Here is an 18,886-nt window from a genome sequence, read left to right on the forward strand (position 1 = left end):
CTCCAGCCCACATAATATCTATCGATGCCCTCGGCAGAAACCATACAATTAGACCCAGGCGCTTACGAAGATCTAAACAATTATCAAGATAACGATATGGAGATAATCTAAACAATTGTCAAGATAACGATATGGAGATAATCTAAACAATTATCATGATAACGATATGGAGATAATCTAAACAATTATCAAGATAACGATATGTAAGTTGGAGGAAGATAAATGTTGCACTTGCTCTTGGTCAAATTCCTGTGGTAGCGCCTCTGCTTGACAACTTTTTCTCACGTTGAGAGGACTATGAAATGTGATGCGGGTTAAAAGATTAGTGGTGTTTGAATTGTGTATGAGTAGAGTAGAGTATATATGAAATGAATGTCCAACACATTGATATTAGAAATACAACATTTTGGCCATGCACTAACTACATACAACAGCAACAGAGAAAATCCTGATGGGATGATTTTAATAAACCAATTTCTCCTGCAACTTTGCTGGTTGTTTACAGTAACTTCTTTGCTGTTGTAATATCCCACACAGACGTGGCTGTTTCGTCAACTAAGGATATCTAGATTTAAAAAGGAGACATCTTGTGTTTCCAGATACAAACCAAAATTCCTTTCAGAAATATGCAAACTTGTGTAAATGAACTTTTTGGTGAGTTCTCATTGTAATGCCATGCCAGTATCTAATGGTGGTGAAGCAAGTGCTCACTAAGCAGTAATGGTATAGGGCAGGCTACTGCCACACAATGACTTTGACACAAGGCTCTTGTCCTCTTCTAAGTGGGAGGTCCCACTGAGGTGCCAGCCTCAATCACTCTTTAAGCGGCATATAACAAGGGCTGAGAAGGAAAGTGCAGCAGTTTATGCCAAAGCAGTTTGTGGCAAAGTGGCAAGGGGATGTGAGAGGACTACAACACTGATGTGCTGCTCTACCGACCGGTCCTGAATGACCGTGTTAATGCACACTAACAGTCACTCTAGTTTTCTACCCTAGGGCCCATGCTGGAACGTTGAATCCGACATTAATTTCTTTGGCATCTGATCTGCAGAGATTATAGATTATTATAATAATACAAATAATATAGATTATTATAATAATAATAATAAAATATAATAATAATAATAATAGACTGTAATCATGTAGATAATAATAATCTATATTATTATTATAATAATATAGATTATAATAAATATATAGATTATAATAATAATAATATAGATTATTATAATAATAATAGACCATAATATAGATAAAAATAATACAGATAAAAATAATATAGATAAAAATAATATAGATAAAAATAATACAGATAAAGAATATAGATACAAATAATACAGATAAAAATAATATAGATAAAAATAATACAGATAAAGAATATAGATACAAATAATACAGATAAAAATAATATAGATAAAAATAATACAGATAAAGAATATAGATACAAATAATACAGATAAAAATAATATAGATAAAAATAATACAGATAAAGAATATAGATACAAATAATACAGATAAAAATAATATAGATAAAAATAATATAGATAAAAATAATATAGATAAAAATAATACAGATAAAGAATATAGATACAAATAATACAGATAAAAATAATATAGATAAAAATAATATAGATAAAAATAATATAGATAAAAATAATATAGATAAAAATAATACAGATAAAGAATATAGATACAAATAATACAGATAAAAATAATATAGATAAAAATAATACAGATAAAGAATATAGATACAAATAATAATATATATATGATAATAATAGATAATAATAATATAGAAGTAGGATATAGTTTGAGGCCTCTGTTTTGTCCTCCGACCACTCACACCAATGGTACCATCATATGAAAATGTCAGTTTTTCAGGACCCTGTCTTTCAAAGATAATTTGTGAAAATCCAAATAACTTCACAGATCGTCATTGTAAAGGGTTTAAACACATGCTTGTTCAATGAACCATAAACAATTAATGAACATGCACCTGTGGAACGGTCGTTAAGACACTAACAGCTTACAGACGGTAGGCAATTAAGGTCATAGTTATGAAAACTTAGGACACTAAAGAGGCCTATCTACGGACTCTGAAAAACACCAAAAGAAAGATGCCCCTGCTTATCTGCGTTAATGTGCCTTAGGCATGCTGCAAAGAGGCACGAGGACTGCAGATGTGTATAGGGCAATAAATTGCAATGTCCGTACTGTGAGATGTCTAACATGGAACCCGAACCGGCTGCGCGTGTGTGCCATTGTGCATACATTTATTTTGTTCCCTACACCAAAATACCATCACGACACGCAGGTTAAAATATCGAAAAGCATTAAACATTAATGTAAATTTAGCTAGCTAGCTTGCTAGCTAATTTGTCCTATTTAGCTTGCTTGCTGTTGCTGGCTAATTTGTCCTGGGATGTAAACATTGAGTTTGGTATTTTACCTGAAATGCACAAGGTCCTCTACTCTGACAGTTAATCCACAGATAAAACAGTCAACTGAATCGTTTCTAGTCATCTCTCCTCCTTCTAGGCTTTTTCTTCTCTTGACTCTATATTGCGATTGGCAACTTATAAATAACTCATAAATTAGGTGTATTACCGCCACTGACCTTGTTCGTCTTTCAGTGGGTATAACCAATGAGGAGATGGCACGTGGGTACCCGCTTCTATAAACCAATGAGGAGATGTGGGAGGCAGGACTTGCAGCGTGATCTAATAGAACAGACTTCTATTTTAGCCCCTGGCAACACAGACGCTCGTTGCTCGCACACACGAGCATTGTGTGTGCAATAATTGAATAATATAGATTTCTAAATGTATTTTGCAACGCTCACAGACGTGAAGCGAGCAGTGTAGTCAGCCTGTAAGACAGCACTACAGGAAGATAGGACAGACAGCTGATCGTCCTTGCAGTGGCAGACCACCTGTAACTGGATCGGTACAGCCGAACATCACACCTGCAGGACAGGTACAGGATGGCAACAACAACTGCCCGAGTTACACCAGGAACGCACAATCTCTCCATCAGTGATCAGACTGTCCACATTAGGCTGAGAGAGGCTGGACTGAGGGCTTGTAGGCCTGTTGTAAGGAGGTCCTTACCAGACATCACCGGCAACAGCATCGCCTATGGGCACAAACCCACCGTCACTGGACCAGACAGGACTGTAAGTGCTCTTCACTGACGAGTCACGGTTTTGTCTCACCAGGGGTTGTTGTCGGATTCGCGTTTTTTTGTCGAAGGAATGAGCGTTACACCGAGGCCTGTACTCTGGAGCAGGATCAATTTGGAGGTGGAGGATCCGTCATGGTCTGGGGCAGTGTGTCACAGCATCATCGGACTGAGCTTGTCATCATTGCAGGCAATCTCAACGCTGTGCGTTACAGGGAAGACATCCTCCTCCCTCATGTGTTACTCTTCCTGCAGGCTCATCCTGACATGACCCTCCATCATGACAATGCCACCAGCCATACTGCTCGTTCTGTGCAGGATTTCCTGCAAGACAGGAATGGGGCGGCAGGGTAGCCTAGTGGTAGCCACTGTTCCTAGGCCGTTATTGAAAATAAGAATGTGTTCTTAACTGACTTGCCTAGTTAAAGGTAAAATAAAATAAAAAATGTCAGTGTTCTGCCATAGCCAGCGAAGAGCCCAGATCTCAATCCCATTGAGCACGTCTGAGACCTCTTGGATCGGAGGGTGAGAGCTAGGGCTATGGTGAGGGCCATTCCCCCCAGAAATGTCCAGGAACATGCAGGTGGAAGAGTGGGGTAAAATAAAATGGATTTTGACCCCCCCTTTGTTCAGGGACACATTATTACATTTCTGTTAGTCACATGTCTGTGAAACTTGTTCAGTTTATGTCTCAGTTGTTGAATCTTGTTATGTTCATACAAATATTTACACATAAGTTTGCTGAAAATAAACGCAGTTGACGGTGAGAGGACTTTTCTTTTTTTTTTGCTGAGTTTAATAGACAATAATAGAGTTTAAAAGACAAAAATGTTTATGGGGGACTGGTATGATCTGTTAAATGAGCCAAATGCTAAATAATTTGAACTGAAGTTAGTTTAAAGCACATTGACTGTACACCTAATTTCTTCAACAGCCGTGTTTTCAAAGCCACCATTCCATAAACTTCCAGTCGCTTGTCAGTGGCTCTGATTTTCTACCACTGCTCTTCCGATTTGTGCCGGTCGAGCCGCAGAGCTTAGAGCAAAAGGGCTGTGAATGTTTTTTTATTGCCTCCATGATCAGGCAGGCCTTCAGAGGGCCAATAACTGTATTTGCTCTCCCAGAACAGAGCTGGGAAAACTGGGCTAGAGCTTGGGAGGGGTGCCCTGAACCTTCTGACGACTCAATTACAGGCTGAACTGGCCCTCTTCACTGATCCTTGAGGAAGACAAGATGGGGGCTGGGAAGACATCTGGAGAGAGGTTGAGCACCTCTGACACAGAATGCAGCCCATGGAGCATAGACACCCTCAGGGGAGACAGAGTTGACATCCATCTATAAACTTGGGCGTGGTGGTTGTGTTCAGTTGTTCATAGTTGACTGGTGCAAGTGTTACGGGGTGTTTATTTACTGTATGAAAATAGATCGCAGTCTAAAGTTTGTGCTTCTCTCTTGTTTTGCTACTGGGGTTGTTGAATAGTCCAAATCTGATGATGTCATTTAAGATTATTTTCAATTAAGTTTAAATTGTAATATTTAAATAATGGAGTTGAAAAACGGAAGAAAAAAAAAACACATAGCAAATGACAAAATAAATAGGTTGTTGATGTTGAACTTTATCATCTTGCCTAATTATAAGCCTGGTCGCCAGTCTCTGTTTAGTGCTAACATTCCAGTCCTTGTACTCCATGTCATGTGACAAAAATGTTTAGCATGACAGGAGTGGAATGCACATAAGCAGTGGATTATAGCTTAACAAATAAATTCCTGTCTTCTTCTGCATTTAACACCCTCACAACATTGGCATGCTAAAACCCAAATCATTAGATTAATTCTCACATTTCAATACTAGCCCACTGCTTCTTGACTTGATATACTGTTAGATTATTTTCAAGGAAGAATTTATTACCTGAAAAGAGCTCTCTGGGCTAGTGGTGTTTTCTGACAGCCCAATAATTTCAGTTGCAGAGCAGTGTTGATCAGCTCTGAGGCATTGCATATGGTGGTCAGCAGTGGGGAGTGTGCCTTTCCAGCTGTGTGAGTGAAAATGTGTGTTTTTGTGTGTTTAATAAATAAACTCTGTAAATTAAACTGCTGATCAACACCCAGCATGACCCTCTCAGCCTTCTCTTTAGAAAGTCAGATGACTGCCTTACAATGACACAAACCTACAAACTCGACAGGGGTAAATAACACCAAGCTCCAACCCCCCAAAAAACAAGAGATTGCACTGCCAAAAAAGATCTGGCAAGGCCATGGTTCCGTTTAGTTATCCCAGAAGACAGTTCAATAAAAGTGCTGTTGAACGTTGTTACTTCCTCCACCCGGCAAAAACTGATAGACAGCCAACCAGTCACAGTGGCTGAATAAACAGAAACATCCTATTAAAACAAAATGAGTTCGCAACCTGCCCAGTGATGCAACCAAATCCCAGTTCTCTAAAAGCACTTAATGAACAGAAAGGGACTCCACCGTCACACTGAGTGGGTGCTGTGGCCCATAGAAAGACCAGACGCCTCAATGTGATGGTAACTCCACGGAGAAAAAAACAACTCTCTACTTTGACAGCTCAGCTCCCTTATAGTCATTAACTGTATCTTTGAACACATTATCTTCATTCTTCTAACAATTAGCTTAGTAGATCTGCTTTCAACAGACTTCAACATGGCGCGGTTGTCAGGTGATTTGTGATGCCACTGCAAGCCCTCTATATCTGCTTCACAAAGTAACATTAAGAGCAAACATAAATAAACACATCAGCGTACCACTACACAACAGCCCAAGCTGAACCCAAAGCATAGAGCAAGAAGGGAATTGAGTTTGGCGTCTGCCGTTGGCGCCCAGTAAGAGAGACGGAGAGCACGAGCAGACAAAGCCAGCACCTGGAGTATAGTACAGGCCAAAGGGCATGCATGTCAAACCGTACACACCATGACCTCAAGGAAGGGCAACAGTGGAAAGGTTTTCTAACACGGGCTGGTGGGCAGGGTGATGTATAATCTTGGTCAACCCAGAAGTAAAATCTTGCGTCATTTGGTCAGATGTGTGCTTAACTTCTGGGTCTATACGTGTTAGAAATTGAGAGAAGTTTACAAAGTCTCCACCCTCGCAAAAGGAAACTAAGCCAAATCCCCCTCCCCTTCCGATCCGTGTGGGCAAATGCACAAAGTACTCGAAGCGAAGACGTTTAAGCACAGCTTTCGCCCAATCCTGAAAAGTCTATATAACGAGTGACGAAAACCCAAAGACTGGAACTACTGCAGCTCGTTATCTCATGCATCCCATTCAGTCTCGGGAGATTAGGTGATGTATGATTCAGGGTGTTGGGGGAGAAATCAATGTCTCAATGGCTGAACTGAAGAGATGGGTTTGGACCACTGAGGTGACACAAGGGTTTGTTGAGACGTGGGGTCATTCAAGCTCACCTTTGTGGTTGATGCTGCGGATGCTCTGATTGCTTTGGATGTCCCACAGTCGTATGGTCTCGTCGTGGGACCCCGAGAGGAGGAGAGTGCCGTCCATAGACACAGACAGACAGGTCACTAGCTTCCTGTGGAGGGTTGAGTGGAAAGGGAGATCACCACTTAATAAAATAGGTTTCTCAAACATCATGTTTGGGGATCAACATTTGTCTAAGCTTGTCCATTATTAACCAAGTAAATAATGGATGTAATCTAGAGTCACACAAAATCTCAATTTCAGCAAGTGCATTATATCAGATTTTTTCTTTCTCCAGTTCTGATCGGATACTTTCTCCTGATTTATTAAATGCTATTGTTAGTTTCCTTACAAATGAAATGCGTCTCTAGGCTTTAGTCCAGTTACATCACAAGGGAGGACAAAAGCCATTGCTGGAAGAAAAATACCTAGCACTTTCTTACAGCAGTTTCAGCATTGTTATCTTGCTTCTGTTCACACACTACAGACAACCTAATTACCATGTATGCACATTCCAGGTACGGTACCAAAACAGGGACATACACTATATATACAAAAGTATGTGGACACCCCGTCAAATTAGTGGATTCGGCTATTTCAGCCACACCCGTTGCTGATGTGTATAAAACCGAGCAAACAGCCATGCAATCTCCATAGACAAACATTGGCAGTAGAATGGTATTACTGAAAAGCTCAGTGACGTTCAACGTGGCACCGTCATAGGATGCCAGCCACCTTTCCAACAAGTCAGTTTGTCAAATTTCTGCCCTGCTAGAGCTGTCTCGGTCAACTGTAAGTGCTGTTATTGTGAAATGGCAACATCTAGGAGAAACAACGGCTCAGCCGCGAAGTGGTAGGCCACACAAGCTCCCAAAATGGGACCGACAAGTGCTGAAGCCAGTAGTGCATAACAATATGTCCTCGGTTGCAACACTCACTACTGAATTCCAAACTACCTCTGGACGTAACGTCAGCACAAGAACTGTTGGGAACTGTCGGAGCTTGAAGAAATGTCCATGTCCGAGCAGCCGCACAAAAGCCTAAGACCACCATGCGGAATGCCAAGTGTCAGCTTGCATGGTGTAAAGATCGCAGTCATTGGACTCTGGAGTGATGAATCATGCTTCACCATCTGGCAGTTCGACGGCTGAAGCTGGGTTTGGTAGATGGCAGGAGAAAGCTGCCTACCCCAAAGCATAGTGCCAACTGTGAAGTTTGGTGGAGGAGGAATAATGATCTGGGGCTGTTTTTCATGGTTTGGGCTAGGCCCCTTAGTTCCAGTGAAGGGAAAACTTAATACTACAGCAAACAATGGCATTCCAGACGATTCTCTACTTCCAACTTAGTGGATGGCCATTTCCTGTTTTGGCATGACAATGCAGCCATGCATAAAGTGTGATCCATACACAAATGGTTTGTTGAGATTGGTGTGGAAGCCCTGACCTCAACTCCATCGAACACCTTTGGGATGAATTGGAACTCCGACTGCGAGCCAGGCATAATCACCCAACATCAGTGCCCAACCTCACTACTGCTCTTGTGGCTGAATGGAAGCAAGTCCCCACAGCAATGTTCCAACCTCTAGTGGAAAGCCTTCCCAGAAGAGTGGAGGCTGTTATAGCAGCAAAGGTGAGACCAACTCCATATTAATGCCCATGACTTTGGAATGAGATGTTCGACGAGCAGATGTCCACATACTTTTGGTCATGTAGTGTATTAAGCACCAAACAAGTCAAGTGGCAAAATTAAATTTAGCAGACGCTCTGACTTACAGTAACAATTAGGGTTAGGGCCCCATGAAACAGTCCCTGCCAGTCACTTGAATAGGGCTGTGACGATATTGCAATATCTTTTTCCATGGCAAAAATTAAAACATGAAGCACTGACAAAGCCACTTGGATTTTCTGCATATATATATATATATTTTAATACAGATCCTATTTCGACGCACAAAACCATTCAAACAAATTCTAACTAATCAAACGATGGGTGAAAAAACCCATAGTTTTCCCAAAATATTTGCATAACGTCACAAACCTTGCCGTGGTCGTTTGATGGCAGTGGCATTGACATGTTCTTCAAAGAGAGGATGCCGTAATGAGAGAAATAAGGTAGCCTAAGCTACTGAAATCAGGTCTTCTTTTTACAACATTTTAAATCATGACAGTAGTGTTATTAAAGAGATTGGGTCCAGACAGGCTAATTTAGGAAACTTTCTGAATGTACATATAGGCCTATAGACAGAATCGGTGACCTCACATGCACATCCCTGTATAAGCACCCGTCAATTCAAAGCCACCAGTCTATGTCAGACACAAGAGCAAATATTAACCCTTTCCTTAAAATGTATAAAAGACCTAGGCTACCTTTCCTGAAAGTAGGCTTTAAGATCATTTTTGTTTTGCAGCATTTTTGTTTTGCCTCGCTTAGGGCAGCATATGGGCCAGGACTGGGCCTCATCAACGTTGATTAGTCTAAAGATTAAGAAAAAAGTCTGTGTCAAATTATACCAGTAGTAGCAAGTAGCAAGCAATGAAAATGGGCATTGTACAAAATAAATTCCAGATGTTAAACAATTCCTTTACTGAAGTGCCATAGCCTAAAGCGCTCCACACCCCCGCGCATCTCGCGGATTCGCTGCTCCAGCATCAAAGGACAGTTGGAAATAGGAGATGTAGAATGTTTAATAGAGAGATTAAGTTAGCAAAACAATTGCTTATAATCATGAGTAAACACTCCCACTAAAAGGTAAAGTTCATCTACATGAAAACAAAAGTAAATAAATATTTTTTCCTTAAATGGTTGTAGTATAGGCCTATTTAAAACGGGTTTGACGGTTACAGTATATTCAGAAAGTATTTAGACCCTTTAATATTTTGTTACATTACAGCCTTATTCTAAAATGTATTACATATTTTTTTCCCCCTCATCAATCTACACACAAAATCCCATAAAGACAAAGCGACAAGCCTCTGAATGTTCTTGAGTGGCCTAGCCAGAGCCCGGACTTGAACCCAATCAAGCATCTCTGGAGAGACCTGAAAATAGCTGTGCAGCAACGCTCCCAATCCAACCTGACAGAGCTTGAGAGGATCTGCAGAGAAGAATGGGAGAAACTCCCCAAATACAGCTTGTAGCGTCATACACAAGAAGAGTCAAGGCTGTAATCGCTGCCAACAAAGTACTGAGAAAAGGTCTGAAGAAATACAGTACCAGTCAAAAGTTTGGACACAGATACTCATTGCAGGGTTTTTCTTTATTTTTACTATTTTCTACATTGAAGAATAACAGGGTAGACACCAACTATGAAATAACATATATGGAATCATGTAGTAACCAAAAATGTGTTAAACAAATCAAAATATATTTTATATTTGAGATTCTTCAATGTCAAATCAAATTTTATTGGTCACATACACAGGGTTAGCAGATGTTATTGGTCACATACACAGGGTTAGCAGATGTTATTGGTCACATACACAGGGTTAGCAGATGTTATTGGTCACATACACAGGGTTAGCAGATGTTATTGGTCACATACACAGGGTTAGCAGATGTTATTGGTCACATACACAGGGTTAGCAGATGTTATTGGTCACATACACAGGGTTAGCAGATGTTATTGGTCACATACACATGGTTAGCAGATGTTATTGCGAATGTAGCGGAATGCTTCTGCTTCTAGTTCCGACAGTGTAGCAATATCTAACAATTCCACAACAACTACCTAATACACACAAATCTAAGTGAAGGGATGGAATAAGAATATGTACATATAAATATATGGATGGACCATAACCGACCGGCATAGACGAGATGCAAAATATGGTATAAAATACAGTATATACATATGGGATGAGTAATGTAACAAATGTAAACATCATTATTAAAGTGCCATTAATAAAGTGACTAGTGATCCATTTGTTAAGAGTGGCCAATGATTTCAAGTCTGTATGTAGGCAGCAGCTTCTGTTTTAGTGATGGCTGTTTAACAGTCTGATGGCCTTGAGATAGAAACTATTTTTCAGTCTCTCGGTCCCAGCTTTGACGCACCTGTATTGACCTCGCCTTCTGGATGATTGCGGGGTGAACAGGCAGTGGCTCGGGTGGTTGTTGTCCTTGATGATATTTTTGGCCTTCCTGTGACATCGGGTGCTGTAGGTGTCTTGGAGGGCATGTAGTTTGCCCCCGGTGATGCGTTGTGCAGCATCGCACCACCCTCTGGAGAGCCGTGCGGTTGTGGGCGGTGCAGTTGCCGAACCATGCGGTGATACAGCCTGACAGGATGCTCTCTATTGTGCATCTGTAAAATGTCTTCAGCCTCCTGAGGTTGAAGAGGAGCTGTTGCGCCTTCTTTACCACACTGTCTGTGTGGGTGGACCATTTCAGTTTGTCTGTGATGTGTATGCCGAGGAACTTAAACTTTCCACCTTCTCCACTGCTGTCCCGTCGACGCGGAGAGGGGGGTACTCCCTCTGCTGTTTCCTGAAGTCCATGATCATCTCCTTTGTGTTGTCGAAGTTCAGTGAGAGGTTGTTTTCCTGACACCACACTCCGAGTGCCCTCACCTCCTCCCTATTGGCTGTCTAGTCGTTGTTGGTGATCAAGCCTACTACTTTTGTGTCGTCTGCAAACTTGATGATCAAGTTGGAGGCGTGCATGGCCATGCAGTCATGGTTAGCCAACCTTTGACAGCTTTAACTTCTTCTCTGCAGATCCTCTAAAAGCTCTGTCAGGTTGGATGGGGAGCATCGCTGCACAGCTATTTTCAGATCTCTCCAGATGTTCGATCGGGTTCAAGTCCAGACTCTGGCTGGGCCATTCAAGGACATTCAGAGACTTGTCCTGAAACCACTTCTGCGTTGTATTGGCTGTGTGCTTAGGGTCGTTGTCCTGCTGGAAGGTGAACCTTCGCCACAGTCTGAGGTCCTGATCGCTCTGGAGTAGGGTTTCATCAAGAATCTCTCCGTAGTTTGCTCAGTTCATCTTTCCCCTCGATCCTGACAAGTCTCCCAGTCCTTGCCGGTGAAAAGAATCCCCACAGCATGATGCTGCCACCACCATTCTTCACTGTAGGGATGGTGCCAGGTTTCCTCCAGACATGACACTTGGCTTTCAGGCAAAAGAGTTCAATCAGACCAGAGAATCTTGTTTCTCATGGTCTGAGAGTCCTTTAGGTGCCTTTTGGAAAACTCCAAGCGTGCTGTCATGTGCCTTTTACTGAGGAGTGGCTTCTGTCTGGCCTCTCTACCATAAAGGCCTGATTGGTGGAGTGCTGCAGAGACAGTTGTCCTTCTGTACTCCCATCTCCACAGAGGAACTTCGGAGCTCTGTCAGAGTAACCATCGGGTTCTTGGTCACTTCCCTAAGCAAGGAACCTCTCCCCCGTTTGTTTAGTTTGGCCGGGCGGCTAGCTCTAGGAAGAGTCTTGGTGGTTCAAAACTTCTTCCATTTAAGAATGATGGAGGCCACTGTGTTCTTGGGGACCTTCAATGCTGCAGACATTTTTGGTACCCTTCCCCAGATCTGTACCTCGACACAATCCTGTCTCGGCGCTCTACGGACAATACCTTCAACCTCATGGCTTTGTTTTTGCTCTGACATGCACTGTCAACTGTGGGACCTTATATAGACAGGTGTGTGCCTTTCCAAATGATGTCCAATCAATTGAATTTACCACAGGTGGAATCCAATCAAGTAGTAGAAAATCCCAAGGATGATCAATGGAAACAGGAAGCACCTGAGCTCAATCTCGAGTCTCATAGCAAAGGGTCGGAATACTTATATAAATAAGGTATCAGATTATTTTTAATACATTTGAAAAATTCTAAAAACGTATTTTCACTTCATCGCTATGGGGTAGATTGACGAGGAAATATAATGATTTAATCTATTTTAGAATAAGACTAATGTAACAAAATATGGAAAAAGTCCAGGGGTCTGAATACTTTCCAAATGCACTGTATATGCCAAGAAGTATGCTTTGTAATGGTTTGTAACTTAAGCTTCGTGCTTTGTATGTGAATCCATTCATTGTACAATGTTAATGAGATAAATACAATTCTCAGTCCAATTCTTGCTAGTCAACGTCAGCTCATTGCCTAATCCTTGCTTGTAAATTTAAATTATCTTTATGGAGTCATAAAATGCTTGTCTTATTACAAATCGCATGTGATGTATATATATAATATAATGTATATCAAACATATACACATATCAAATATGACTACACTACAATGCCAGGATAGTGCCTTCGATTCCCAGGACCACCCATATGTAAAATGTATGCCGCATGACTAAGTTCGCTTTGGAAAAAAGTGTCTGCTAAATGGTATATATTAAATAGAAGAGCCCTTGAAGGCTCTGTGTCCTTTGAAAACCTGGTTACCCTCGTTGTCCGACCGGAATGTCTTATCCCGACTTAGGCTCAGCAGACCAGAAGAAAGAAGTCAAAAGAAGTTCATCAGAGTAAGCAAACCTCAGACTTCTGATAGTTGTTTTTCATTCCCATAGCTAATTAGCTTGCGTCTCAGGTACACTCACCAACATGTTCCCCCCTCTCCTCTATTAAGTTGGCAGGGAATTTGTGGCCCTGTCCAGCCTCTTAATGGTTTGATCGATTGACTTAATTGCTTTAATTAGGGATGCGGTTGTGTCAGACATGCAGCAAGAAAGGGAGGACTGGACACCGCTGGACTTGACTTTGACCAACTCTAATCATTACATCACTTCTATACTGCCTATTTTGAGGGCACTCAATTAAACATGACAAGTGGACTTGAAAGGGATTTGGTTAAAAGTTAATAATTTTGTCTGTTTGTGTAGAAGCCTGGCCTGGGCTTGATGCTCTGGCCAGAAGACTGAAATTCAAATCATTAAGGGAAGGTTTGAGTGGGAGGGAAGCATCGTGTATCATTTCACACCACTCCATTAACTAAAATGTTGGAAGTGGAATGAAAAATACAGTAATTAGTCTAATCCACCACAGATGAAGGATGAAATAAATACAAATTGTGACATTAGCCTGTTAAACTGTTAAAATCAAGTGCTTAAATCCGTGAGGGATGTCCGGAACCATTTAGCAAGAAAATGATGTATTTCCTATGGCAAAAAAGTATTGGCCGGATTACATTTCAAAACCTTCACACTGCAGGAAAAGGAAACAGCTGGTTGCTGCTGGCTCGCAGTGGGGAAGAGAATTCTCAGCCTGTCTGTCTGTCACTAGGCCTATTTATCCAAATGTGACAATTCTGGGCTCACTGTCTCATCTCCTGCTGAACAATTTTGACAAGGGGGGAACTAAACGCACAACGAACGCAGCTCTCACTCAGAATGTATAAGAACTTCTGCCCAGCTAGGGTATGAAATCCCCTTTAATAAACAATGATCCAAAGGCACATTCACAGTTAAGCTCTCTAGGAAATGAATAACCCTCTCCAAATCGGGTAAACAGCACAATTAGGGGAGCAGGAAAAGACGTGCTGGTGAAGAGTTAATGCCTTTTGGATGCTGACTGTAGAGGTGGCAGTTTCAAAATTATATTCAGAAAATGTTTTAAGATGTATCAGGAGATGTGGTTGTTGCTATAAGGAAATGATGGTTAATTTATGGGGTTGGTGCAGTGTCCAAATACAGTATACAGGTAGTTTTAATACAAAGTGATCCCACTCTTTGTTCAAAATAAACCACAATATGTTCAGATATGGATTCAGACAAATTATGTAAAAATTAATACATAAAAAATGAAAAATATCAAACATTTGTGATGGAATCCAGTTGGCCCAAAGTAATAACACTAACTTTGAAGACAAGCAGTCATGAAGAGTGTCAAGCAATGTTAACCAGAAAGAGGGAAGAGATGTCTTTATCAAAGATGTACAAACTCAGAAATTTAGAGGATTAAACTGGAAAAATGCAAACACCACAATATCCATTCTCAATCAAAACACGGAAAGAATGAGATACAGATGATCTGCAATTTCTTTAGAATGAATGACAAAGAACGCGGCATAATGAAGTAGATCATTATAATTTAAGAGCCAGGGGGAAGCCAGAGGGAAGAGGAAATGGTGGAGCAGTAAAAAGCTGTGATTTCACTCACCAGCATCTATAGACTTAACTTGAACCATAGAAAACAACAATGCAGAGATAATGTAATTGATTTAATGCAGAGCAGGGCTATAAAAGCTTTCTTCTCTCTCCAATTATCTTAATTATCCAATTGATCTTTAAGATGCAGCATTCCTAAATAATTAAGCTTCTAAAGACTGGTTGGAAGTCCAAGGCGTGCGAGTCAATGGGTTAGCGGCTTGGCTTTCAAAGTCTTTAAAGGCCCAATGCAGACGTTTTTATATCAATATCAAATAATTTTCCGGTAACAATTAAGTACCCTACTGTGATAGTTTCCATTAAAATGGACAAAAATGGCTTTTTAGTTTCTCAAGGAAGAATTTTGCTAAGACTGATCTTGGAGTGGTCTGCATGGCGAGGGTTGAACTTAAAACTAGCTGTTATTGGCAGAGAGTCTATTGACATCACCATGCAGTAAATTGGTTACCAGGCAAGCCAAAACTCTTGCCCATGCAAACAGGCTGATTAGAAGGTCCTGTGTACATTGTATTTTCAACCAGCAACTATCAGGAAATAACATTCATACATTTTTTTCAAACTTTCTGTGTTATTTTTCATTATCTGTCGTACAATATGATACAAAACACAGTGAAAACTTAATTTTGGCTGGACTGGGCCTTTAAAGGCAAGCAATAAAGATCTGAGGAACGTTCGCACACTAATAAGATATGATTAGAGATACAGGACCAAAGTGAAGGGGTCGGTAGGCATTAATAAGATAAGTCGAGCAACTCGTGTATCCAAACAGGATCTTGACCAGGGGAATTTTCTATCTCAATAATTACAGCTTGCAACAGGTCTTTTAAGCATACATAAAACATACTTCAATATGAATAAATTCAATTATATGCCGTCTCAGAAATCTTGTCATATCAATGACTATTTATTGACTTTAAGCCATTCTTCCTGAGGTCAAGTCATTCCACTACAACATTAAAAGCAATTATTCCTATACTTCTGTAAAAAAACAAAAAAACAAACATAAGCGGTGGAGTCCCCTGACCAATAGCAGAATATTAGACGAAGTAATCTGCACCGTAGATAAACAATTCTAATAAAAACCAAAGGAGCAGATCTATATGACCGTTTCTGTGAATATTGTCATACTCCCTGTCAGCCTGACTGACTAACATGAACTTGTTGGTTGTATTAATAACCTGTGAGAGGACTGGAACAATAACCATGAGTCAGTGAAAGAGGGGGGGGGGGGGGGGGTGTATCTGTATCAGAAGAGGGCTTTTCTCCACTCAAACCTGATGCCTCTGGGATATTGTTTGTTTGGCCATACATCCAGGTGCCACCCACAACATTTCCAGCGTTGCGGATTTGGGGAGGGAGGTGTACACAATTACAAAGTAAATGAGATGACGAGTAAAGAGGTTGAAAAACTGAAATGTGCGAGTTTTAATTATCGATACATGAAGAATAAATGGGGCAGTGAGACTTGGTCATTGAAGCACAGATTTGGAGGCACTCGGTCTGAGCTTCCTGCAGGACTGTGAGAGGAAGAGAAAGGAGACAGGACGTGTCTATAAATGGGGGGTGATGCCTACGGGCAACCCACCTGCACAGGGAGTGATGAGTGATTCATATGACTGCAAGAGCCAGAATGAGGGAAAATCAGGTTTTAAATAGAAATGGGGTATTGTAATGAGGGGAGGGGCATCCTTTCTTCTGCAAAAATGTTCCCATTAAATTTCTGTCATGTTTAATTGAGTCTTTTCTGCAAGTTTCTTTACCTGACATGAAACTCATGACAAGTAGAAAGGAGAAGAGAGGACAAAGCTTGAACCTCAAACTAAACAACATCCATTGACGTCTTCTTTGATCCAGTTGGTTGTGTCGGTTACATACTCAATTTGGATTAATTCGGTGCAGCTTGACAAACACACATTGTTATGCACGGAAATGTGACTTTCTGGGGCACAAAAGAAGCCCATCCTGCAAATAAACCATAAACCATGCCTAATACAAAAGTCCATCTTGTGTTAAATGATCTGTCAAAGCTGAGGAACAAAGATCCTGGTTAGCATGTTGCAGTAAGTCTAGATGCACTAAACCGGGGGACTGTGACTCTGAACCATGACAGGTCTCCTTTCTCCTTGAAGAGAAGCTGTCAGAAAGGATCCCACTTGACCAGTGACAGTGCCGTTCAAGATTAGGGGGGACCAGTTTTTTTTTTTACGAGCATCGCATTATTTCTTCTATATTCCATTAACCCGTCGCAATGTAACACACAGGTTTAGGTTACTACATGATACTAGAATTTGCCCCATATCCATCACGAGGTAGCTACAACCTAGCCTGCAAATGAATGTTTATTACATAGGTGCACAGGTCGAGAGACAAATTGGCGTAATCAAGGTAACAGACAGTAACACATTCAATACCGCCGTGAACACCTTTGCCTGCATCTAGCTGATCTGGGATGTAATCACACAAAACAGATAGAGTTTCTATTGGACAAATTCAGGTAGGTCCTTCCCGGTTTCATTTTGTCTGCTTTTGTTTAAGAAATGTTTTGCAACAGAATTGTCAGAAAGAATCAGCCGCACACACAGTTTACTTTCATAGTAGCCACATGCAGCATCATCACTTTGCTCGTTGTATAATTCCTTCTCGCATTTACGTGCTCTCCTCCGCTCACCTTTTCCCTTCGCTTGTGGACTTCAGTGCACAACACAACAGCGGTCTGTGACAAGGTACAAAAACCTCCTCAAGCCAAACCTTCCTACCATAACCACTAACCGCTACACAGCCTACATCGTTGCCACCATATTAACGTTATAGTCAACAAACTAGAACTTACGCATTAATAAACCGTCAATTTTTGAAGAAAATTATTTGTTCAAAACTGTTCAAATATTGTCTTTCTCTCTGAGTCAACTACGCACCACACTTTATGCACTGCAGCTTAAACGTTCAATACCAGATTCAATCTCTGATCATTTGATTAGGTAGACAAGATGTTAGTTCATACTGCAAGAGCTCTGATGACTTCTGGAGGACGTCCTCCAACCTGCCATAATTACCTTGTGAGTCTAAGGAAGGGGATGATAAGCATGAGCCTCCTAGGAGTCAATGAACCCAGAGGAGGATGGAAAATAGCTGTCCTCAGGCGACACCATGGTGCTACCCTAGAGAGTGCTGTTGAGGCTACTGTAGACCATTGCAAAACAGTGTGTTTGATCAGTTATTTGATGACGTGACTATATTTAGTATAGTTGTATCTAAAAAGGATAACTTTTAACGTTTCACTATTTACATTTTTCTTAAATTCCCTGAAGAGGATGGTCCTCCCCTTCACCTCTGAGGAGCCTCCACTACACTTGACTACTCTTATGGGAATGTACAGCAACCAGGAGCCACACAGGGAGAAAAGAAGTCCCTCAAGAGGCATGGGATCAGACAACAGTCCCTGTGAAAGACCCCAGATTATTTACAACCCAAACACACTGGTCATGCCAGTGATCCCCCCTTTCCCGTTTTCTACAACCTCTCCACCTTTCAGGCCAACAGTGGAGATTCACCCATACAAGGATGGTGCAATGCTTAGAAAGTTAATGGAAAATCAACAGTTGAGTGCTTTTAGAGAATCCCCCACTACATGTGCAGAATTACAAATAGTGGTAGATTAACGTTTTATTTATATTTTCCCTTTCAACTGAAGAAGTCTTTCTCAGTGGATTACTGTACGTTGGAAAACACAGGGTGAGCCCAAGCAAAGATACTATAGGGATGCTGCAGAGTAGTGTTCTGGAACTGCCCTACCGATCTCCCACCAGCTTTGTGCAAGCATAACCTGCCTTGTGCACCAGAGAGATGTGGACCGGTCCAAACATCACTCCCATTCCCCTCTTCACTAACAAACTTTAGCAGCTCTGTTCCATGCCAGCACTGAGGAGACACATCAAGGCGCTGTCAGCTGATCAGCGGGACACCTCTTACGAAGTTCACTGTATTTTCGTGTGTCACTAGAAATGTACAGGACTAACTCATAGGGAATTGAGTCAAAGTTGTATTATAAGGCAAATGACACATGGAGGGGGATTATTTTATTTGTAATGTTCTGAATTTATTTATTTTGTTTGTGTGTACATGGAAAAAGTGTCCTGCTGTGTGCCTTGACCTGTGGAAA

The 18,886-nt window shown here is 41.1% G+C and overlaps 1 protein-coding gene across 1 annotated transcript in view; it reads right to left on the reverse strand.

The window, feature by feature from the left end:
• LOC110531543 (WD repeat-containing protein 18-like) overlaps positions 1 to 18,886 on the reverse strand; it is a 76,396-nt gene that overhangs the window by 11,224 nt on the left and 46,286 nt on the right. The window contains exon 2 of the mRNA XM_036953031.1: positions 6,606 to 6,730. Coding sequence (XP_036808926.1) covers positions 6,606 to 6,730 — 125 coding nt within the window. The remainder of the gene's footprint in view (positions 1 to 6,605; positions 6,731 to 18,886) is intronic.

Source organism: Oncorhynchus mykiss, chromosome 1 (genome assembly GCF_013265735.2).
Source record: "Oncorhynchus mykiss isolate Arlee chromosome 1, USDA_OmykA_1.1, whole genome shotgun sequence".
NCBI classification, from domain to species: domain Eukaryota; kingdom Metazoa; phylum Chordata; class Actinopteri; order Salmoniformes; family Salmonidae; genus Oncorhynchus; species Oncorhynchus mykiss.